This window comes from Leptonotus elevatus, chromosome 1 (assembly GCF_054856555.1).
Source record: "Leptonotus elevatus isolate MCC_2025b chromosome 1, RoL_Lele_1.0, whole genome shotgun sequence".
In the NCBI taxonomy this organism is placed as follows: Eukaryota; Metazoa; Chordata; class Actinopteri; order Syngnathiformes; family Syngnathidae; genus Leptonotus; species Leptonotus elevatus.
In genome coordinates this window covers 6,158,884-6,183,444 of record NC_141239.1, presented here as the reverse complement: position 1 = coordinate 6,183,444, position 24,561 = coordinate 6,158,884, and the positions used below count along the sequence as shown (strand labels likewise).

Genomic DNA, 24,561 nt, shown 5'->3' with positions numbered 1-24,561 from the left:
AGTGCACTTTAACATACACACATTTGCCAGACATTTGCCAACAGACAAATACCACAATACATCTATAAATCACAACCTCATACTCACATATAAAATTTTCATTACACTCATACCGACACATCCAAAGAAATTACAGCATGTGTACATTTTTAACAGCTCATGACTGATGTCAGTCATTTTTTTTAACTTTGCTTTTAAACTATTTTCTAAACTCTGAAATCACTTTGCTATCAAATCTCCTTTTGGAAGTGGCATTGGTCTTCAATTTGGCTGCCCAAATGGAGCATTTGGTCTATTTAGGAGCATTTGCCCTTGTGGAGCACTTCGTTATCGTGCTGGAGTAGCACATACCCAAAGAATGGCTAGGTTGATGGTGCACTGCAGTCTGCTAAGTACAGTGTGAAATGGCCTAAAGACTCCAGCATCCCCATATGTATGCTAAATCTGATCTATTGTGTGTTGACTGACGCCAACTAGAGCGAGACATCCACTTCTATGACGTTAAGTCACAGTGATTTTAAAACTAAAGCGCTTTGATGCAAATGCCCTATTACAAGCGGCACACTGTCAGAACATTCTTGTCATGTCATGTACTCACTGGTACAGGGTTGGTCTGGCTGATCAGCGTCACCACGGTAGTAACCATTGCGACAGATACAGATGGTGGCGGCCTCAGCAGTGGAGCGGCTGTTCGGAGGGCACTGAAGACACAGACCGGGACCCTGTGTCGACTTGAAGGTTCCCGGTGGGCATGCTGGGAAAAGAAAAAGACTGGGTCAGGGAAAAAAACAAGATGTAAATCCACAAGGATGATGTAATCCGGCCATCAACATGGATGAAAATAGATTGAGACAGACCTGAGACCTTATTGAAACTGACTGAATTTGCTCTAAGTAGATTGTGTTATGCATAACTCTTTAGAGGCCACGTTTTCGGACACTTACAGTCTCTGAACATAGCACTATAGAGATTTGAAACAATGGGTGTTCTCATGAGAAGTTAGCCAAACTCAAACTACACACTATTTTTGATTGAAATTGACAAATATCTGGTCACTTTTATGGTGAATAAGTGGAATAAAAGATCCTATTGAATTTTCTGTGAGCGCCGTAAGGTCTGTTGCGGTTCATTCACTGACTTCTGTCCGAGCCGCCTACGGCTGCTTTTGAAACCGTGCCTATCAAGACGGAGCCATCCGGACTGACACAAAAACCTCAGAGACCTGGACAACGTACCACCGCCACTTAAGGGCACAGGAGAAGTTCTACCAACGCTTGCTATCTTGTAGGCGGACTACCGCACCAAACTCAGCTTCCTTCAGGAGGCAAAAACTGCCAGCATAGAAGCTATCATCATTACGAACCATGTGAGATAGTACAGCCATGTCGTCAGTATGCCGGATTCTCGACTGCCGAAACAAATCTATCTTGAGCTCGAAGAAGAGAAACACAGTATAGAGGAAGTCAAAAGAAGAGATAACAGAGCTTTTCGGAAAGCCAAACTACAGAAGTGCCAAATCAACGTTGACAGAAGGAGCATCTACCTTTGAAGGCAACCACTTTGTGGACCTCGAGTAGAAGAAAAGCAGAACAAAATGGGAGAGAACAAAGCCCTTTAAGCCAAGCCAAATTCAAGGCCAGGATCCAACTCATCAGCCACCTCTGTACTCACTCAAAACCAAAACACGACCACCATCCTCACCACTCATGGGTCGCCGAAAGAGATTTACAGTTAAAAATAAATAAATACATCTCAAGTTTTAAAGCATGGTCATGTTTGCTCTTTTGATGTGCAAAAATCAATACCCTGCACTAAAAGCAGTGAAAACCAAGCTGACAGCTGGCAGGTCTTTGCACTTTGCACCTTATAATCACACATTGTGGTACATTCAAAGATAATAATAATAATAATAATGCATTCGATTTACATAGCGCTTTTTTTGAACACTCAAAGACACTTAACAGTGGATGCTTTATTCGCGCGCTCACACATTCGCACTCTGGCGGCGGTAAACGACTTAAGTAGCCACAGCTGCCCTGGGGCAGGCTGACGGAAGCGTGGCTGCCAGTGCGCGCCTACGGCCCTTCCGACCACCACCAAACATTCGCACCTTTCAGACACCGGTGTGAGTGGCACTGGAGGCAATGTGTGTGACTTGGGGAGAGCGGGAATCGAACAGCCAACCTTCCGGTTACTGGACGACCGTCTCTACACCTGAGCCATGGCCGCCACTTGATAACGTTTACGCAGTCTGAATGGCAAGTCAATGGTAAAAAGTCAGTTGAAAATCCAAAAAGCAAAGAGAGGTAGTCACTGTTTCGTAATCAGATTTGCATTGACAGGCAGCAGTGACATTGCTTTGTTTGCGCAATGACTATTAGATTATGAGTGGCCTCCCGCGGGACGAGTGTACGTTCCAGTGGTGGCCCACTGTCAGTCAGCTGTGGTGGATTTCAAGAACGCATTAGCCCTTAATTCGGAAAGGCCACAGTGGAGGACAAAGATTATTGCGGATGATATGAGCGCTGGAATGGAGGCAATAACCTCATTTGTTTACCATCGCATCCCCAAAGAATGCAAAGCGGGGACGGATACGGCACAGAAGGATTTACCGACTGTAATAACCGCGATAAATGTTTAATGGTTCACACCTTACTGACGTCGCAGGGCGCAATGACGTTGCTGCACCTCATGGGGGAGGTTTTAGAAATGTAATGACTCAAACCTCTTACTGATCCTCCTGTTTCATGTATTTGCAACATTGAGGATTTGATTGTGGCTGAAAAACCTTTAATATTATGTATACATGAGAGGAAAAAAAGGGAGAGTTTGCAATTTTCTACATCACTGTTTCTTAGCCCCGGTCCTCAACTACCTTTTTCCAGCTTGTTTTCCATGTCTCCCGAGCCAACGCAGCTGAAGATCGTTATCAGGCTTCATGCAGAGAGCTTGCTGATCGTTTGAAACACATGTGTTGCTTGTGGGAGACATGGAAAACAGGCTGGGTAGGGGTACTCGAGGACCAGGGTTGAGAACCACTGTTCTACATCATACGGTGGGTGCCGTAAGAGCTTCACAGATCCTCACAAATTTGCAAACCTGAACTATTAAACCCAAAAGTACAGTGGAAGCTGCTGCAGAGTGTTCGTCTCCCAACCCAGAGGTTGTGGGTTCAATCCCATGCCGCCATTGTGATTGCATTGAAGTATCCTTGAGCAAGATACTGTCATGTTTTGGGTTGTTTTTTGGTTTGGTTTTTTTGTGTTCTTGTTTGCTTTTGGTTCCATTGTGGTCTGTTTAGTTGTTTTCCTTGTCTCCCTTTGTCTGTGTGATCTTGTCCACCTGTGCTTGTCTGCTCTCCCTCGTGTCAGCCAATCAGTGCCTCCAGCCATGTGCGTCTTGTCCAGGTAATTAGTTTGTGTGTATTTAGACCCCGTCCAGACGGAAGCAAAGCCGGCTTCGTTCCTCAAACATATCTCATACACACAGAAGCGTTTCAAGACATGCGTGTGTCTAAAAGAAGACACTGAGGACGTTTAACGGTTGTAATATATATGCCAAGTCTGGAGTGGCACTGTAGCACAGCGCAGGGAGTTAACAGACAGCGCAGAAGACGAATCAGCGAAGAAGACAAACACTTTCTTTTCTTTTTTTTCTATTCTTTATTTTATTGCAATTTACAGAACAACCATGGCTTTGCATGTATCGACACAACATGAATAAGACGAACACAGGAGAAGTAACAATGGCGGGTGATTCAATAAAACACCGCTTGTTGAACATGGGAATAAAGAAGCTAAATATTTTGCTGCAAAAGCATAAGCAAGCTAAGGAGCTTACGCGAAACGACTCCGACACGGCTATCCGCCATTGTTGTTGACAGACTGGCGGTTCGCGCTCAGTCACGCGAGAATTGGAGCATACGTCATCAAACTACGACAATGCGTCGTCATCGAGCTGCGACCATTTCGTCATCACTGGAGGAGTATCCCGCAAATGGCGTCCAGTCCACATTGGAACATAAGGGGCGCGTTTTGAAATCTTTCCACTCTGGAGCCCGGTTTCAAAAGTGATCGGTTTCAAGCTCCAAAACCGTCTTGTGGACGAACTACCCAAACGGTAAAAAACTTGTGCGGATACATTGAAATGGGCTTTCATGTGGAAGGGGCCTTAGTCCCTTGTTTTTGGTTTTGTTCTTGTCAATGTTGCTGCTGTGTTTTTTTCTATCATGCCATGTAGTACCCCCCCCCCCCCCCCATATCTTACCTCACTTGCGTTTTTTGACTTTGTTGCTTTTGTTTGCAAGTCAGTACTGTGTTAACCACCTTGTTTTCAATGAATTAAAGAAAACCTTTTTTTTGGACTTTATCTCTGCCTCCTCGCATCTGCTTCCCTGCACCTGAGACCTCAACCACCCCACGAACCTGACAGCTACTGAACCCCCAATTGCTCCTGATGCTGCGTCATTAGTAGGTAAATGAGTAATCAAGTGTATAGCACTTTGAGGGCCATGTAAGGTGGAAAAACGCTATATGAATAAAGTACCATTTACCATTCTAACTTCTAGAATGTCAAAAAGCTTTACTTTTTAGTTTAAAATTGCTTACTTTAACCAAGATCCCGCTCAATTCCTGTCGATTATTACGCCTATAGGAGCCATAAAGAATAAATCCTCCCCACTGATGGTTACAAGCCTTCATCCTGAAGCTAAGCTAACTAGCTGAGCGTGTGCGACATATGATTAAGACCTCCTAAGTCACCCCTTTTGTCTCTGCTTGGCTGTTTTTCCTGGGCACAGTGGCCTCTTGTATATCAAATTGGAGGCACAAGATTAAAATGTACTGTACTATTGTATGTTGTAACTACAGCGCAGTAAATGTAAATCAAGCTTTGAAAATATTATGCATTCTTAAAAAAAAAAAAAAATCAACATGCTGATCTACCATTTTGTTTAAATTGGCAGAGCAGAACCCCGCTATCACTTCTGTTTAAACGCCTCTCTTTGACAAGGTTCTGACGAAGGATATGGAGTGCGATAGAAGGAGAAAGCGGAGGTATAGAGTCACACACACGCACGCACACACACAGTCGCAATGGCACCCAACAGCAAGTGTTCGCCATACTTTGATGCAGCCGCCAGACACACCAGCGGCTAACTGACTGACCTGATGTCTCGTCACAAAACGCCGCTCAGACCCAGTCACCGCACAAACACTCGCACAGGCATACCATACCATACACGCGGAACTGCACCCCAACAACCACAAACAGCTTATAAAACAACTCCAGGAGCTGTGAAGCAGATTAAAGCCGTGCTTCACAAGGAGCAAAACAAACTGCAATGCCGCGATTGCACCCCAGCTATCTTAGCGGCATGAATAAGTTTGTTTGTTTGTGCGCAGTCTTGCAGCGATTGCAGGCAGGAAAGCAATATAAATGTCAGCATAGTTTCTGTATATGTATGTATTTACAGTAATTACAACAGATTTTACATGACGTGTCTCCTAATACAAGGATATTGAGACGGTTAAACATTGGCCACGTGGGGAAAGGAAGAGCTGTGATAAGCAATAACTTTGAGTGGTATCAGCGTTTACAAGGTGATAAAATGCAGATCATCATATTGTCACATTGGAAGAAAACAAATAGCATTGTTCTGTTTGTTTAATATGGTTTAAATTCCCCTTCCTAAGAGGTTTCCGGGCAGACACTACATTATATGCACAGAAAGGTATTGGCAACAACATTAAAACACTTATGTAAACGTTGAGCTAAATCTCTGAGCTGACCCTCACTTTGTATAGGCACAAGTTGCACAACCATATTCAATCAATTACAACACTTAAGAGTTGTGTTGCACTCGTTACTTAACCCTCAATCCTAATTCTTCGTCTTCTCAAGACACGTTTCTATGATTCCAATGCTTTGTGAACAATTTGAGAATGTTATTTTTCGAACAGTTAGTGCGCAGAGCAAGGTTCCCAAAAATATGATTAGATGACGAGAGAAAAAAAAAAATAATTGCCCAGACATTCCAAAATATTTCAGAAAGTCTTACCTGAAAAAGTGGAATTTGTTATATCTATATAGGGAGACCAACTCAGCATTTCCCCTTTTTGTCTTAATTTCGTATACAATGAACTCGCACCGATTTGCAATTTGTCTGCTAGTGATACTTCTATACGTAGTACCTAGCTAATAGCTACGTACTTAACAACACACCTATTCATGCCTGGCTGCATAGTTTTGTGCTCGTCCCCTCCCCCATAAAATTATGTACCATAACAAGTGTTGTCGCTTTTTTCAGCACAGTATCAGTCACCCCAGTGAAATCCAAAGGAAAACGCTTTAATGCCTACTCAGGACAAACAAACATAATTTACCTTACAATTTGTCGGCAACTGATACTGATTTCTCAAATAGGTAAGTAAACCCGGCATTCTTGAACAAAAACGAACACAGTTCATCTCGTTAATACACTACGCTCAATTCACGTTCACCCAAATTATAAACACGTTCATAAATTGTTGTTTATTGAACTTGTTTAGGTACAACACTGACTGTAGCTATGATTTTACTATTGTGCTAGCATAGCTCAGTGACTACAGCAACATCAGCTGCCGAACTCTTGTTAACTGGTGTGAAAGTACCTTGAAGCAAATTTAAAAGCAGATATTCTCACATGCTCTTGGACAACCGATATAACCTAAAAGATTAGGCCAAAAATGCCGTAGACTCCCTTTATACAGACGTGCCTTTTCAACTAGAACTTGAGAGATTTAATGTGCAAAACCTAGGCAAGGGGGGGATTCTTTAGAAATCAGCTTACAGCTAAGGAAGGCATATGGATTCCAAAATGTGTCAAAGGAGCTGAGGCCCAATCCCTGACTGATACATAATATGTGCATGAATCCTTTCCTAACGTTAAATTCATTACATGGCTGATTACTGATCTGCTTCACAGAGCAAGATAGAATACTTGGGAGAGAATAAGAAAGTGATACGTTAGCAAATCCGCAGAGGTTCAAAAGAACATACAACAGTGGGCTAAGTGATTCTTTCAATTTGGAAGTGGGCCAACATTATTTAGATCTGATTTCTGAATACTGTATTTGGAAGAGAAGAGGCCAAGAGTTCTTGTCCTGCACGGACCCGTCACTCACCGGCTGTGTTGGTTTTCAGGCACAGGAGGCGGACAGAACATTAGATCAACAAGCAATTAGTCTCCCCTGTGGGAGAATAACCCACAATTGAACTGGCTTGATCCAGAAACACAACATTCCTCTCTTTCAAGTGGTCTCCACAGAGATCCCGCAGTACTGTTCTTTCCTCCTCTCTTTCTCATTTCACCGCTGCACCCTCACATATTTGTGTCTGGCCCACCGGTAAGCTATTGTTTTCTCTGCTCTTCCACCTTTCTTCTCCTTCCTTGTTGTATGGATCCCCATTGATTGACAAGTTTGCATTCTTGTTAGGTTGACCTGACTTTTTCTTTACCACTATCAACGGTTCTGTATACTTTTTTAGCAATAGTTTTCCATGATTTTTAAATTATTTGCAATAGCAGCAACACTAAAGCCCATATCCCACAGGTGGCTGAATGTTTGCAAAGGTAGCGAATGCTGATTCCTTGTCAGGGTTCGTCAGTTTGTTCAAGGTCGCAAAGGTTCGCCAAACGTTCACCAACAGTTTTAAAGGGGATGCATCTCTGTATTTTAAGCCCTTCCACAGTTAACTATAGGCATATAATGATTAAATCTTACCTTTGACACCATGGCGATGTAAATTTTTTAGGAAAGATTGGGTATTTTGCTGGCTAAACGTTAAACGCGGAAGTAAAACCGCCTCTCCCCGTGTGGTTGCCGTGCACCTCTCATCCTAAGCCAGCCGCTGCATGCACCGCCTACAAAACTCCGGAGAGCTGCGTTTGAGCACATGACCGGCCAGCCCTTGCAGTACAACCGCGTCTTCTTTAAATGTGGAAATTGGATGGATGTTCAATTCTTCAATAAACAATTGAAACAAAACGGCTCCTTTGCGGCAATAAATCCTAGTGGAGGAAGAGGAGAGGAGGATGCGAACCGGGGACCTTCTGCTTACAGAGTGAGCATGCTAACCACTACACCATTCATTCAGTTCAACAGTGCAGAAATTGTACTTGTAGTTTACACAAGTGTCAGCCACAACTCTTCTGGGAATTTAAGGCGGCCAATTGTCATTGCACTTTGGCATTGCAAATGTAAAGGATAATTAATTGCTTTAAATTTGTTTGGACAGAACGTTTAATGATAAAGGCTACTTTTATCACTATCCTGCCAGCATGGAGGTGTCAGAGAAAGTGGACGTGTGTTTAGTCGGCATAGGCGGTGTGGGGGTGGGTCTGCACCTGATGACATCATAGAGTGAGCACCCGCTTGTTTTGTAGGGTTAGCAGGGGTTGATGGAGAGTAGAATGACCTAGAATTTCTCATAGAGGGGCGAATGATGGAAAAGACTACTTTGGTGATGTTTTTGGTGAGGAATTAGCATTTTAACATAGCTAAAGGCTTCAAAAAGTGGATTTTTCACATTACTGTCCCTTTAATGTTTTTTCTTGTAAATTTTCTTACGATAACTATTACAACGTTAGCAAATGTCTGACGAATGTCTTTGCAACCTTGAAAGAACCCAAATGACAAATCAATATCCACTACCTTCACAAAAACTCACAAACGTTCGCCGTTCAGTGGGACACGGTCATCAATAACATTTACAGACGTATCATCTGACCTCCCTCTATCACAAAGGGCAAGAAGAATGGTACATGATACAGTTCTGCCCACATGCTAATCTCATAGCAATCTGGCTGCTGGTCAACATCTGGAAAAGGCAAGATACGTTTTCCAATGATTTGAAGGGGTACTGAGAGTTCATCACTTGGAACAGCCACAAAACCTTGGCTTTCAGAACTCCTGTTGTAGTTACTTTAGACGCATCCAAGTTTCTCTGTTTAGCCATTGAAATTGTCGGTGAAGAGGAAATTGCAGTAACATCATCACCTGTTGCAATCAACTTTTCATTGTTGCTTCTGCAGTGGAGGCAGGCACTCTGTGTTTCTTCCTTCATGTGGATTATCAACAGTGCTGCTTCTCCCATGCTGGTTATGTGGAAGTACTTGGCACAAAGCCTGCCTTTTGCTAGGCTAAAGAGTTTTTTCCTGGCTTTTTGTTCGTAAACATAATATTTCAGAATCCCCATTGAGATTGCTGGTGAACACGCCACTTGCTTGCTTTACGCTAGCATGAAGTGTTTTGTTACCTATGAAGCATGACGCTGCACTTGTCAGTTTGAATGTTAATCGTATTTTACACCATTTATGTTTTACATATCCTAAATATTATCCACACAAAATTTCCATGACCTTTCAAAAAGTTCATAGAAAATGTTTACCTTTTCAAGGACCTGGAAAATGTGTTTTCAATTTCCAATCCCAATTGTTTTCCTTGTTTTTCATGACTGTACGAATCTTGTAACAAGCAGTCACTGTACAGCAAGCAGAAACAGGCATGGCAGTTATGAAGCTATGCTCGCAACTCATCACAACCTAACCGTGATAACCTTATGTCATTCCTGATGACATACGCTCATATTTGAACTGTCAATAATTTCCCTAGCATGTACTTTCCTCAACTTCAGATGCCAACAAGCAGGTTGTTTGCCTTTTCCACTCTACAATGATGTATTCATTTGCCGGTATGTGTTCTACATAACAGCATTAGCAATAAGAGCCGGATTTCAGGAGCAGGCTTCCATAATATCTGATGTGCGGGGCCGGGAGTTAGGTTTCAGAGGTTGGACTGGGCCACATTCTTGCGGAGCGTATAATGAAGTGCACACTGCGGGCCATGCATCATACATGCAGGCCCACTGGCACCGTGTCACATTGCGCACATGCGTACGCAATGCGCCGTTGCAAAACGCGTACAGGCCGTAAGAATTAGAATTAATTGGAGACGTGGGATTTATAGGTCGAGCAGAATAAGAATTACATTAGGCTGTCATAGAAGAATAAGCGGGCGCATGGAGGATAAAATGAAAAATTGCAGTAGGGAGTCGGGGGCAGCCAGTGAAAAGGATTATGAACAAGATGGGTTTGGAAATGGCTTTCCTACTCAACCCAATCAAGGTTACAGTACACAGAGTTCACACTCGTCCCACTTGTTCCTGTGGCATAGCTTTAAAGTAAATATCAGGGTTGAACAAGGAAAGTCAAATACACTCTTTTTGGAAAAATGAAAACGCCTTTATTGCTGCTGTCATCCTAAATCTAAAAAACTGACGTGACTGACGTGTGCAAGCCTTCGTGAGGGTTGTTTTAAACCTCTCCTGGAATAACCTCAATAGTAACAGATGGATTAATACCAGACAAATATGTAATTGAAGAAGAAAAACAATGTTCTCACAGATATCATTACCACTGACTTGGGTAATGTTATACATTTATACCGATTTTGTTTTTGTTTTTTTGTTTTGTTTTTCTCTGGAGAGCTCAGTTCATTCGGTAATTTTACCGATTTGACATGTCATCATCATTGCTCTCTTTTTTATATATATTTTGTATACATTTCTATTTTGTATGTGGGTGTGTATGTGCATGTGCGTGTGTGCGTGCGTGTGAGTGTGTATGTATTAGTTCACCTAAAACCTATTAAAAAATCCCATACCGTTCACCTAAACCGAACACTTCAGAATCCAGTCAACAGTCGTGAGGCCGTCAGGAGACCCGAGGAAGGACCAAAGAAAAGAAAGGAAAGTGAAATCCAGCACCGACCAGACACCACCCACCAGGCCACCAACCAGAGTCCTTCACCAACCCCAGAAACATCTAAATTCCACCAAATCAGGGAGACCTCAAGATACCAAAGGAGAGACTGAGGAAAGGAAGGAAGGACAGACGAAGGAGAGTGAGATCCACAAACACCAGCCTCCACCGATTCAACGACCAGAGGAAGAATCAGATTGTGTCTGAGTTTCGATAGATGCTGGTGTGGTGGCGTGCATGGAAATGTATACCTATTTTGGATGACACGGCTGTTGTTGAATGGGTACATTTTGGCCAAGAGTGTAGTGGTGAAAGTATTCTGATTTGAAATGCACCTCAATCAATTGCCACTGACACCAAGTTAGTCCAGACCTACTAACATTAGCTTGCTAACCATTGAAATTAACAACTGTATAATAGGTAGCTACCAGCACTGTAAAAAAAAAACTAAAATGGTGTGAACAAAAAAAAAATGTTTTTTTTAAAGATTTTAAAGTGTATCGAACTGAAACAAATTGTTCCACTTTGAACTATATCGAGATACATATGGAATAATTTCTTATTGGAGAGATATATGATGGCATCTTTTCAGTACTGACAATTCAAATGTATGTAAATGACAATAAAAAAATGTCATGGCATCATACTCTCTACAAATGAGCCGTAAAATATCAAATCGAATCATAATGCCACTGATTCACATAGAATCAAGTCGTTGCAATTTCAAAATGAACCGTCCCGGAATAGTTTTGCACCCCCGTAACAAAAACTGTATCAGATCATCTTTTATTGGGAGATTAAAGATGTAAGATACACCTTAAACATACTACAACCTTGCCTCCAAAAATGGCATATTAAATTGATTTCCAAAGTGCCCTCATCACAACAGGAGTGTTCGGTACACCAGTACTGCTGGGAATTTAATTTCCAATGAAATGGCACCAATTGTAAATGGGAAAGTAAATGTACATTTCTGACAAATCTATATAGCTTGAAAAGTCTACTCTACGTAAGTATATACATTTTGGTCCAACAATGTTAGGACTGAAATTAGGATGCACTGGTCATACACTAAGCTTTGGACAATATGCAGCAGCCTCCTGAAGCCTCCATATATTTATTGCCAATCAGACCCACACATTCCCATACTGGATTAGTACATGCTAGGACATCCAGGAATAACTTCGAGAGATAGGACATCCACAGAGCGAGAGAGAGAGACAGAGACAGAGAAAGAGACAGAGAAAAGAGACAGAGACGCCCAGACAGACAGGAGAGACTAACAAGATTATTATTATTGCCACCAATTTCTTATTTTTTTTATTTTCATTAATACACTACTTGAGCTTGGCTTTCAAACCCTTGTCATGTCTAAAGACCTAATAAAATGTGCATGACCCACAAAGGGGCAAGAGTTGTGAGTTAGCATCACTGACCCCTAAATACAACTCTTGCCCCCCTGGTACACCCTTAACCTCGGCCCTCATTCGTCACATGGGATGGATCATAGTCTTTAGAGGCTTTGCAGTCACACATAGACCCCCTTATTCGCAAACACTCATACAGACATGCTTATGATTAGGTTAAGACCCCAGTTGACCCCGGGTTGACTTTGTTACTTTGTCACTCGACGAGACAGCTCTACTGCTCAAACCACAAGAGGGTGCATATGCCGTGAGGATTTGGCCATCATTATTTTGCACTTTGTTAGTCAAAGAGGGGAGGGGGCACACAATGTCGCAGGGCTGCAGATATCCTAAAACAAGAGCCCAGCCAGTGGTAGAGCCACATTGGTATTCAGTCTTCCTCTTCATCTGTCACTGCTCATTTTCCTGCCACCGTCCACGTAATGAGATGCTTCTCCAGCCCAGGTGTTCGTTTTCTCTTCAAGGTCATTGAACGGCACAATACATTTCCTAGAGACAAAGGCCAGGTTTGAAACAAAAGGCTTGTCAGAAACCACACAAAATGCCTACAGGCTTTTTAAAGTAGGGTGCAAACTGCCTGTTAAGGGTGAAGTTAAAAACAAACAAAAACAAATTGCTTTCATGGATCAACAGGGACTCATTAAGAACACTTCAGCTTGAATGCATGTAACTTCTCACGGAAGCCACCACTATTTTGAAGGCATCCAGGGTTCACAGTGGTGACATTATTTGGCAAGTCTGGTCAGTGTCCGTCTCTTCCACTCTCAGTCGTCACCTTCTAATCTCTTACAGAGATAGAATGCAAGGAAGAAAGAACGCAGGCCAGATAGATTTTATCAGGAATAAAAGGATGATTGAAAGAGTGCAGAAAGTAGTCCATCTCCTTTGCTCAAGGGTTCCTCTCCCACAGAACACTCCCCCCTGATCATTAATCATTCATTCTAGCCGTGTCACGACCCCTTATCCACTCCCAAACATCACAACTCATTTTGTGCCTCAGTACTCCTCCCCAGGCAGGACTAAGTCTAAAACAGAGATGGGAAATCCAGGCCCTGAAAGTAAAAACCCTGCAACAGGTGTTTTTAACTCAACCAGTAGGTAAACGGTCGAGTGGCAGCACCTGTGGCAGGGTTTTAACTTTCTGGACCAGGATTTGTCCTCTTTTAGCTTACTACTTGTAAGATGGTGATATCTAAAACTGCAGAAACAGTGGCGGAAAATAGTTCAATCCAGTGAGAATGCAGACGTAAAAACAATTGTATCCAATGCCCACTTGAAGACAATACAGCTTGAGTCTCCAAATTTGGATCAGGAATCTTCCTACTAATGAACGTATCAAGCAGGTGTCCGCTAGGCAGTGAAGACACACACCGTCAGAAATTAAGACCTGTGCGTGTCTGTGTGTTCACCAAATGAGGACACCACTTAGCAGACAGCAAACGCCCCACGGGCAGACAGTTGCCATGGCAACCTCACAGCCAGTATCCTTTTTGGCCCACACGATCCCTTTTGAAGAGGCAGGAGGGCAATGACATGACCGGCGGACATGGAGGTATGGCGTACACAAAAAGTGCGCGTGTGTTCCCGTAGCACAAGCATGATAACAATCAAGAGCAGTATATCATCTCTTAGCTGTGCACAGACTCATCAGCACCCAGTGTTGTGTTGGCACTATCTCGGCGTGGCACACTGGCTTAGGTCAATTTTATTTGCAGGGGGAAATGCAGCAATGTAAGGCACGGGAGCTTATCTTGCAGATAGAAGCTTAGTCAGAGAGCAGTATGGGGAAGAGATTTAGAAGGTGTCGTTGGTATTCAGGGACACGCCACGGTGCCAAACCATTGCTGGCTGGCGAGGTAGCAGAGACAACCGTCCTCCGAAATGTGTCGTCACAATACATTGCCTGCACTTCAGTCGCGTTAATTAGAATCTGGCACTGTGAGTGCTGATTGCCAACAACGAGGACAAGCAAGATGATGGTTAAAACTAGTCAATTGAAAAGTTATGACCACATTGAATTGCTTGGCTCAGCGACTATGATTCACATGGGTTTTATCAGATGCAAGACACGTGAAAATCATTCCACAGGTGTTTGATGGGGTTGAGGTCAGGAGGTGAGTGATGTGTTGATGTTAAGTTTTCAGTTTTTGGTCTTGTCTTTCATGTTGACATGGTTCTTTTATTTTGTAGAACCGGCCTATTTGTTTGAAAGCTTGACATTTTTTCATGTTACAGAAAGTCCATGCTTTTTTTTTCTTCTTGGATTTATGCTGTGATCTTTTGTTGCTACTGTTCTTAGTTTTCACCAGATTTGCCCAGATTTAGTTGTTACTTTTCTTGCATTGTTTTATGTCTCCAGCTTTTCTGTGATTTTGTTTTGTTGATACTTTTATACTGTTGACTAATCGATAAATCCGGGTCATGGCATCAACCAGCTCAGTGGATTAGTGGTAGAGTGTCCGTCCTGAGATTGGAATGTTGTGGATTCAATTTCTGGCCGGGTCTTACCAAAGACTATAAAAATGGGACCTTTTGCCTCCCTGCTTGACACTCAGCATTAAGCGTTGACATAATATCTAAAATGTTACATTTGTGAACACAGCAAAGGACAAAGGTACCTTCTATTTTTAGAATAAAAGGGAGTCCTCGAGTTACGGACAAGTTATGTTCCTACGCTGGCGACGTAACCCGAATTTTGACTTAAGTTGGATTTCACCGTTAAAGTCGGTATTTACATCAAAATACTTTGTACAAGAATAAAAAATAATAATTTGCGCGACTCGAAAGAGTCGGAACCAACATTTTGTGTTTCCGCACGGACATTCATTGCTGACGGACGGCAAAGTGAAGCTAATGAAAACTTAAACACGGAAATGTGACGCGCCTGATGTGGAGCCGACCTGCTCAATGGACGCCAATTACTGGAGGTAACAACGCAACTTTAAATAACTTTAAAATGGTGTGATTACTGTGGGAAATTAACCAAAAAGAAGCTATGGGCGAAGCACGTAAAGTCGAAACGCCGTACGTCGTAATTTGAGGAGTCCCTGTATATACAATATAACGAAAAGTAGCCCTGGATGCAGAGTGCAGTTCGAAGTATGCCTCAACGTCGGGTGGACTAAAACATTTGACTCCACCCACACAGATTTTTAAAATGGTTTAAACTATTTTTTTCCATCTAAATTTGGAGATTTAATGATGCGCCGTCTCATGACGTAAAGTTATTATTTTTTTAAACACATTATGGAGCATCAAAAATGACAAACACTTAACCCTCAGTCAGCCGGGGCGGAGCTAACTCAACGGTTTGAGGAAGAGGCTAAAGTGCAGTACTCCATGTCACCAGCAGATTAAGTTAATATTTGGGTTTCGGTCAGTTTTTAATTTACGTTCAATAAAGTGTTATAAAAAAAAAAGGTACTGTAATCATAATGTGGCAGGGTTAGGGTTAGGTTTAATAAAAAATAAAGAAAAGGTGCTTAGAGGTCAAAAATCCGTGTGGGCGGAGTCAAACGTTTAGGTCCACCCGACGTTGAGCCACGCCTAGAACTGCGCTCTGCATCCAGGGCTTGCTCCAATACAGTACAGATATTAATCAAGTTTGCAAGTTTATTTTTTCATCCGTCTTTGACATGTGGGTGCAACGCAGCTTTGATAACCAGCCGCACTGCCGGAGGATTGTGTTTTGACATTTACTTTCATTTTTAATTAAAGTGGAATTCTGCCAACATGCGCATCCCTCTTTCTGTTTCGCTAATGTGAACAAACTACTGTTGATCATTAAAACGCTTTGGGAGTTGCTCTAGTAAGTCTCAAAACAGCTTAAACTAACCATGTATTGTGAAATTCCTGGGCCCCTTGGCTCTGTGTTGAACACCTGCTAGCGAGGCCGGTGAAGAAGAACGGGCAATTAAGCACAACTAAACATAAGCAGAGAACAATGACACACACCGGGAAACAAAAGTCCCTTCACTGTTTACCAGCCGTAATTTGATTCCTAATTGAGCGTATGTAATTCACTGTTGACACAAAAATATTCTGGCAAACGCAAGCACCCATGGTGGGATCACACAGCTGAGCGCTGCTTATTCTCGCCTCCAGTCATCCCAGAGAGCAGCGTTGCCACGGGAGACTTTTTTTTCCATCAGCCAACCCCGGTGACGCGGCCACAAGCGATAATCCACTTGTTAGCGAGGTGATGCAATCAAACACAACGTGGTGGGGCGTGGCGTGGCGCGGGGGAGGTTTGGGTGATTCTACGCGCCGGATGTAGTTGGATGTGGATGGCAAAAAAAAGAGGGCTTTTTCCAATCCATGAAGTCGTTTTGCCGGCAATAAAAAAACGGCAATACAAACACATCTTCCTGTTTGAGAGACGGTGCTTAAACTACGTGCATATTAACTGCTTATTGCGTGGGCTTGCTCATTTGTTTAATGGCATGCAAGGCTAACATGCGATGCCAGGAAAGACTGCGCGACAATTAAATTCAATAGAACGGTCATATTGGCCAACCAATTAACGAAACACAAACAAACAAAACATTCAAAGCCAAGATATACAATAAAACGTTAGTTCCAGGAGACGTTTTCAGCTCTGCTTTATCTCTATGAAATATTCCCTTGGAAGAAGAAACAATGAACATATCATTTATCTACAGGCTCACGTCTATCATTTCAAAACACTGTCAAATCTCATCAATGACACTTAAAGGGGAAGTCAATATTAAACATTTCCTGACAATAATATGTTATATGTGACCTTACTAGTCTAAAGATGATTATTATTAATATTACTTTTGTAGAATATGAGTTATGCAACAAAATCCAGCTGTTTTTATCCATCCCACGGAGCGGCCATTTTGCCGCTTGCTGTCGACTGAAGATGTCATGCTCAGGGCTCAGCCAACGACCAATCACAGCACACCTGTTTTCTAAGGATGAGCTGTGATTGGCTGCTTCCTGATACCTGAGCAACTGTGATGTCATTTTCATAAATGGTTGCCTTCTGATATTGATAAAAACTGCTGGATTTTGCTGCTTAATTCATATTCCACTAACACAAAATATTTAAAAAAAAAAATACCGTATTAAGACTAGTGGGGATGGATAGAACATATTATTGTCAAGAATTATTATTATTTATTTATTTATTTTTATGCCTTCCCCTTTAAACACTTATTTTAGTCATTTAAGGTATTTTGTATTTCCTGAATTTGCTTTAAATCTCTAACTTTGCTCGTCACTCCTTTTAAGGACTACAGATGGAAACTCGCATAGGTCTACAACTGGTGCAACAAACTTTTTAATGTTACTGCACATTGTCCTTTAAAGCTGCACTTTGTAACAATTGGCCCCAAAATATCTTTACAAAGGCCTTTTTATTTGACCATTTAAGACAACATTTCTTTAATTAGCCGGTTAAAACCTTAGCTGTTCATAATGTCAGCAAAACTGCTGACTCTGGCCAATCTTTTTCAGACAAGATTCGGGTTTCAATTTCCCGCCCTCTTGTGTGCGGATGGGACGTCGTGTGCACATTGTGTATGTGAAGAAGGAAAAATGCTGTTTCATTTTTCAGCCACACGTGGCAGTAGTGATTCAGAATTAAATTTGCTGCGTTCAATAGCTTTAAATAAACTTTAAAAAAAAATATATATATATATATTTGAATTTTTAATTACTGTATGTATATGTAAGGCATATTGAGTTACATTCTGTATGAAATGTGTTATAAATCAGTGATTCAATTATTTAATTGTATGTACTGAGCTGTATAGGTCTAAACAATGTAATTTATTATTATTATTTTTTTTTATTAAGTCCACTGTATATTGAATGTTGTTTCTCATCTTCTTTGTCAAAGGGTCGGCAAAAATCTTCTTGTAATTGTTGGGGCCATCTCCCGCAACTTCTAATTTTTGACATGAGTCAGAACGAATTCTCATTCACTAACATATGCAAGGTAAAGAGAATAAAATGAGCCAGTGCTCAAGTCTCATGAGTGATTTTTGCTTAAACACTCAACTTCTACACGTTTTGATTTTGTGAATGATGCCCGGCGTTTTGTCCACAATCTGACATCTTGTTCAACTTCTGGACATATTTCCCTTAAATATTATGGTTGAAGAAGTCTGCCCGTCAGACATTTCAAGTTCTAAGAAGCCACTGTAATCATCCATGATTTGGCCTGGGAATATGTTTGAATTGCACTGCACGAAGACAGATGTGTTCATGAAAAATTCTGTTCCATCTCACGACTGAGCAGAGACTGACACCAATGGTTGGCATGCAACGCACCTGCAACACGAAGCCATCCAAAGGTTAGCGGAAAGCGCGCCTTATCTATATTCATGTCATATTTTACATCAGAACGACCTCTTCATGACCTTATCAGAAAGCTCTACCCCCCCCCCCCCTTCCTCCCAGAAAAACAGACACACCGTAACATTTAGATGTAGTACTGTGTGTGTGTGTGTTTGTGTGCGTGTGCGTGTGTGTGTGTTTGTACATCCACTGCTACCCAACCTGTTCAAATCTGGACAGCACTGACCTTATCTGGCAGTTTCAGTCAATATGCCTGGAGCTATGACATTGGCAAAGATACATTTGTTTTGTGTGATTGCATGTGTGTCGGAAAAAAAACAACTTTATTGGGACACCTGACTACATCTTCATGTTCTTATGGACTGACGAAACATACAGTTTGAGATTATTGATGGCGGATGAATGATGGAAAACTAGAAATAATAGAAAATTAGGCTACTATTAGTTTTGTTACAATGTCTTTCATTATGTGATTGTGCATGGAGGTTTTTTTTTCCAGGTTCATACTGTGCCCCCCTTTAAAGAAGCACAAATTGGGCCTTGTTTTTTTTGCCTCCATCCTTCCTCATGCTTTTTTGTTTTTCAACGAAGAAACTTGGGGCCCTAATTAGCGAACCACCAGGCTTTTCGTTCTCTCTTTCCCTTGGTTGGTTATTGATATTTTTCGTGGTTCTCGGAATGGTTCTGATTAAATGTTTTTAATCTTAATTGAGGCACATAACTTCAATAGCTAACTCACAATTAATCACCAATTTTATATCTGTTCTAAATGTACAATAACATATTTTATAAAGTTTCATACTCTTAACATAAAAGAGGGAAAAATGTTAAACGTTTTAGTTATTGATACATTAATTCCATAATAATTCTTAAAATTGAGTTAAAATTAAAAAGATGTACTGTGATATTGATTTTTGTTGGTCATTTTTTTCTGCCACTAGATGGCATAATTGCATTTGAAAGACAGTGCTGACAGCTCAGTGCATTTTCTTTTCATATTAAGAGCTATCTAATCTTAAACATTAACTAACTTGTGAAATTCTGCTCATTTTTTTAATTGTAAAATACAACTTGACCCCCAGTCGTTACAAATATATGCATTATTATTCAATTTATTACTGCTAGATTTTGACGTGGCTGTGTCTGCTGCATTGCGACTGGAATTCCCCCAGTACAGGATTTCCAAGTAAGGGTCGGTCATTAATCGCGTGTTAAAGAAATGAGTGGCATTAAAGGAATTTTAAGTGAACTTAAAATTAACACACTAATTTTAACACCCGTAGTTTTTACATACTTGGCCAATAAATCTGATTCCGATTTCTAAGAACTTAAATGTAATTAATTACATCATCGTTCCAAGATCGAATGTAAATTTTGCTATGCATTCAGTTGATTATTTCATTAACAGTTATCCTCTGTTTTATGATGCCAGAATTATGTATGCCTGGTTTTAAAGGCCATGCAGAATGAGATTTAGCAGATGACGCTCTACGGATATGGCCAGAGTGTGCATGTGTGTGTCACACTGTCAGCTCTTCTCATTAAGCTTCATGACATTGTGGACTTTTTGAAAGACATCAACAACTTGTCCAGCTGAGAAATGTGGAGAACAACTTCATACGACCTACTGGGAACACGGATTAACTGTACAAATGGCAGAAAGCCAGAACGGTTCTAAAAAAATGATACTGTATAATGTATAAAGCACGTATGCACGCATAGGGAGATGTAAAAGGGATTTTTTTTTTTTACCAGTCATGAAATCAAGCCCCGCAGCCATCATACTGAACAAATGGCTTTTTATAGACGACAAGAGAAGTGTGAAACTGTCACAAGATTAAGGCCAACAGGAGTTTGACATACAGTGACAAGAATGTCTGTTTGACTATGGCCGGCAGCGACGTAGTATTGCATCGGACTTGATGTTGAGTGTTTCATCTCCTCAAGAATCCTCACAGTGCATGTTAGAAATGGGGAAAACATGCACACAATAAAGACATCGTGTGCAAATTAACACCCACACAGTAAATCTATTGTATACGCGCCAAATGTCTTGTCACCACATCGCATCGCACTGCTAAAAATAAATACATCAATGAAAATACAGAAGACGCTTCACATAGCTTTTTCGCTATTGGCAAATTTGACTATTTGTGAATATGTCAGGGGAACTCTATTCACACATTTCTGTAAGGATTTTGTGAAGTTTGCAGTCGACGCCACAGTCATGGGCCTCATCAAAGACGGTGACGAGACAGCAAGTAGAGAAGCTGGTGCTTTGGTGACCAACATCAACTCCATCCTGAAAAAGGCCCAACCAGGGGATGTACCCCCCAACGTCTGCTAAGAAAGTGTGTCCAGCCACGAGAACTATTGAGACAGCTCTATACAGCAATCCGTGACCCAGTCCTATGCTCCAAAAAAAGAACATCCGAATGCAACAGACAGCTAGAACTTCTGAAAAAAAAACATTCCAACATTAATGTTGACCTGACCGCTAACTAATGCCGGCTAATTTACTAGCACGTCGCATCGAGCGATAGTAGCCACTTGTTGGTATACTGTAGCCTAATAGCATGTGAAGTTGTTTTTCATCAAAAAGATGAGAACATTTGATGTGAAACAGTTGCAGATCTGAAATGTTCAACATTATCTGCTGACAAAAAATACAGAAGTTAAATGATTGTCCTGACTAAAACTAGACTAGAACGTTGACAGTTTTTGTTGACTAAAACTAGACAAATACAAATTTTTCTTGGACTAAAATAAAGACTAAAAGGCTAGATTTATAGTCGACTAAAAATGGACTAAAAAAAAACAGGATGAGGTTGACTAACTATGATAAAAATTAACAAGCGTACTTGAAAGTGGACAAAAACTGAGGCTAAATTTAAAAATGGCGGATACAAATTAACACGACGCTACTGGTTACTTGAATGGTGTGCCAATTATCTCCAAAGTGGCCAATAAAGACAATTCTGATTCTGGTGCAGCCGCAACAAACATGGTATCTGAGTGCGGTATCTTGGTAGATAAATAGGTCTTAACTTTATCATCAGCACTTCAATGTCTGTCAGGCAATATATTCCCTTCACCTGACACTCTATAGCTAGATGGCATGTTTTAAGTCGTTCATAGCTATAGCCTTTAGCTTAGCATTTAGCTATGGCTACGTCCTGGTTACGTCATCTGACGGCTATATTGACCGCTTGGGCTTTAATCCTCATCTGTTTGTGGGAGGCTAACATGTTCACCCCGATAGTATCCGGTTTGTTGTGGTTTGGGTTTGGTTAGTTTTGTTGTTTTGCCATGATCTATGTTTGGTTAGGTTTTGGTTTGGTCTTAGTTGTCATGTCTACCTGTTGTCATTGTTCTCGTCATCCCCGGTCCCTTGTATCTTCCTATCAACGCCCTCTGCCACTTGTCTCCTATCCAGGTGTATGTTATGTGTTTATGTTTGCTCCTATTTAGTTCCCTCATTCCCTGCGGTCTTTGTTGGATCATTCGTTTGCGTTCCTGAGTCTTTGTCAGTTGTCCAGTCTTTGCCCTAGCTAGCCTTGTGAGTTTTGTTTGTTACTTTGTACCTGCTTTTGGTCTTTTGTTAATATTCCAAGTTCCTCATTTGCCTTTTGTTTTTTATTTTTGTAATAAATCCACCCTTTTTGACATCCTGCAAACCTGAATCGCCTCATTTCTTGCATTTGGGTCCTCAAGCTCCACAACCCTACACGGCTGGAGTTGGTGGGGCCCTGGCGGTCCAGGAGGTCTGGACTGGAGAAACATAAGTTGAGATTTTCTGATGTCTAAAAGCACTTCTCTTAAAGGGGAAGTTGACTGGTCTAAATATGGTGTTCTGGTTAATATTGTGTTAGTGGAATATGAGTTATGAAGCAGCCGTTTTTATTCATCTTATGGGGTGGCCATTTTGTCACTTGCTTTTTTTATTTATTTATGTTTTCTTCTTATTTTCTTCTGTATGTGCATGTGAGGGTGTATGTGCATGCGTGTGAGTGAGTACTCATTAATTCACCTAAAACCTATTAAAAATCCCATACCGTTCACCTAAACCGAATACTTTAGAATCCAGCTAGTCGTGAAGTTGTCAGGAGACCCGAGGAAGGATCAAAGAAAAAAAGGGAAAGTGAAATCCAGAACTGACCAGACATCACCTACTACCCACCGGGTTACCAACCAGAATCTTTCACCAACCCCAGAAACATCTCAATTCCAACAAATTAGGGAGACCTCAAGAGACCACAGAAAAGACTGAGGAAAGGAAGCAAGGATAGATGAAGCAGAGTGAGATCCACAGACTTCAGCCTCCACCGATTCAACGACCAGAGGAAGAAGCAGATTGTGTTTGAATTTCGATAGATGCCGGTGTGGTGGATCTGGCATGCATGAAAACCTCCACCAAAGAGGGGAGCCATCGACCCCGGCCAGGACAGAGCAAGCACTTTGTCACTTGCTGTCGGCTTAAGATGACATCAATGTTGCTCAGGGCTCAGGAAACAACCAATCACAGCTCACCTTTTTCCCCCCAAAGTTTTCTGGATAAAAATGACTGGATTTTGCTTCATAACTCATATTCCACAAATGTAATATTCATCAGGATGACATGTTTAGACTAGTGAGGTCAAATATAACCTATTATTGGCAAGAAAGGTTTAAGGTTGACTTCCACTTTAAGTGAATTCATTTAACAATATGTTGATTAATGTATTGTAATTTGTTGTGATGTACAACTCGACTGTATCATCATGATTTTTTTTTAAAGGCACTTTTCGTATTGGATCAGATTATGCAGGTGTACCTGGTGAAAGTGGATAACACACACCAACCACACACACAAACAGTATTGTAGACTAGCGCACACTCTCTGGGCAGGACATATTGGATTAGCAGTGACCCCCCCCCACTCCCCCCCCCCCCCATTGGCACCATCACAGAGGTCCCAGATTAAATGCCATACCCGCTTTACTACAGATGGCCTGGAAATAAATCATACCATCCATACACACACAAACACATTCCCACACCTCGACAAACACAGTGCATGCGCACACGCGCAGGTGATATATAACGAGTTAGCACACCAAAAACACTAAAACCACCTGTGCGGTCCAGTGCGTCTACTCTTTGTATTTCAATCAATGGCTTTAAATTGATTGTAGCTGAGCACAGGCCAGAGATGCTCCCCCTGGCTTGCTGCCCTGGCCTGCTATCGATTAGATCTGAGAGCCAATTGCTTTCACACTGGATTTAGGTGTTCCGGGACAGTGAGCTAGGAGAGTGAACAAGAAGGAGGGAGAGAAACGGTGTCAAAGAAAAATTTGGCGTTTCAGCCTCTCAGTTACAGAGTGTTAAAACCTGGCCAGAAACACAAACGGGTTAACAATGTAGGCCTGTGCTCGTTTGAGAAATGAGAAAAGTCAGAAGAGAGGGAAAAAAACATTTTGATGTCACAGCCAGCATGAGGACCCATCGCATTGATGCGGATTAAAAAAAGCACTGGTGCAAAAACTTCCAGCCAAGTGGATATATCAGGAATGACCTCATTCACTGAAGCAACCTCCTTCGCTCCCGGCTGTTTTATTGGATTTTGACTGATTTTGCAAGGCCCACAGAATATTGTGTTGTATTGCTATAAAAACATGGAACCTACCGAACGAAAGACTAGTTTCTTCTTTCATCAGGAAAAAAAATGTATTTGTATCTCTTTCTATTTTGCAGCAATTAACAATAGAATATAGCTAAGTTTTATCAATATTCACATTCCTGTTGAAAACACTGGGGAAAAGAGCTTGTTGCAACATGGTACTGGCTGATCTCTTATACTCTGCTGCCACCTACTGGCCGATTTTTGTAATAACTACCATTGCTTTAAGCTACTTCTCCATGTCAGAAGTTGCATCAAAGCCTTCTGTATGCTCTTGCATACAAAAACATGTAAATATGTTTTTGGGAGTGATTGACAAAGTATTAAAAAAACATGTTTACACATTT

The 24,561-nt window shown here is 41.4% G+C and overlaps 1 protein-coding gene across 2 annotated transcripts in view; it reads right to left on the bottom strand.

The window, feature by feature from the left end:
- The window catches only part of ephb1 (EPH receptor B1), a 238,604-nt gene that overhangs the window by 90,190 nt on the left and 123,853 nt on the right, over window positions 1-24,561 (bottom strand). For both annotated transcript variants that reach the window (XM_086072304.1, XM_086072312.1), the window contains exon 4: window positions 599-754. In XM_086072304.1, coding sequence (XP_085928430.1) covers window positions 599-754 — 156 coding nt within the window. The remainder of the gene's footprint in view (window positions 1-598; window positions 755-24,561) is intronic.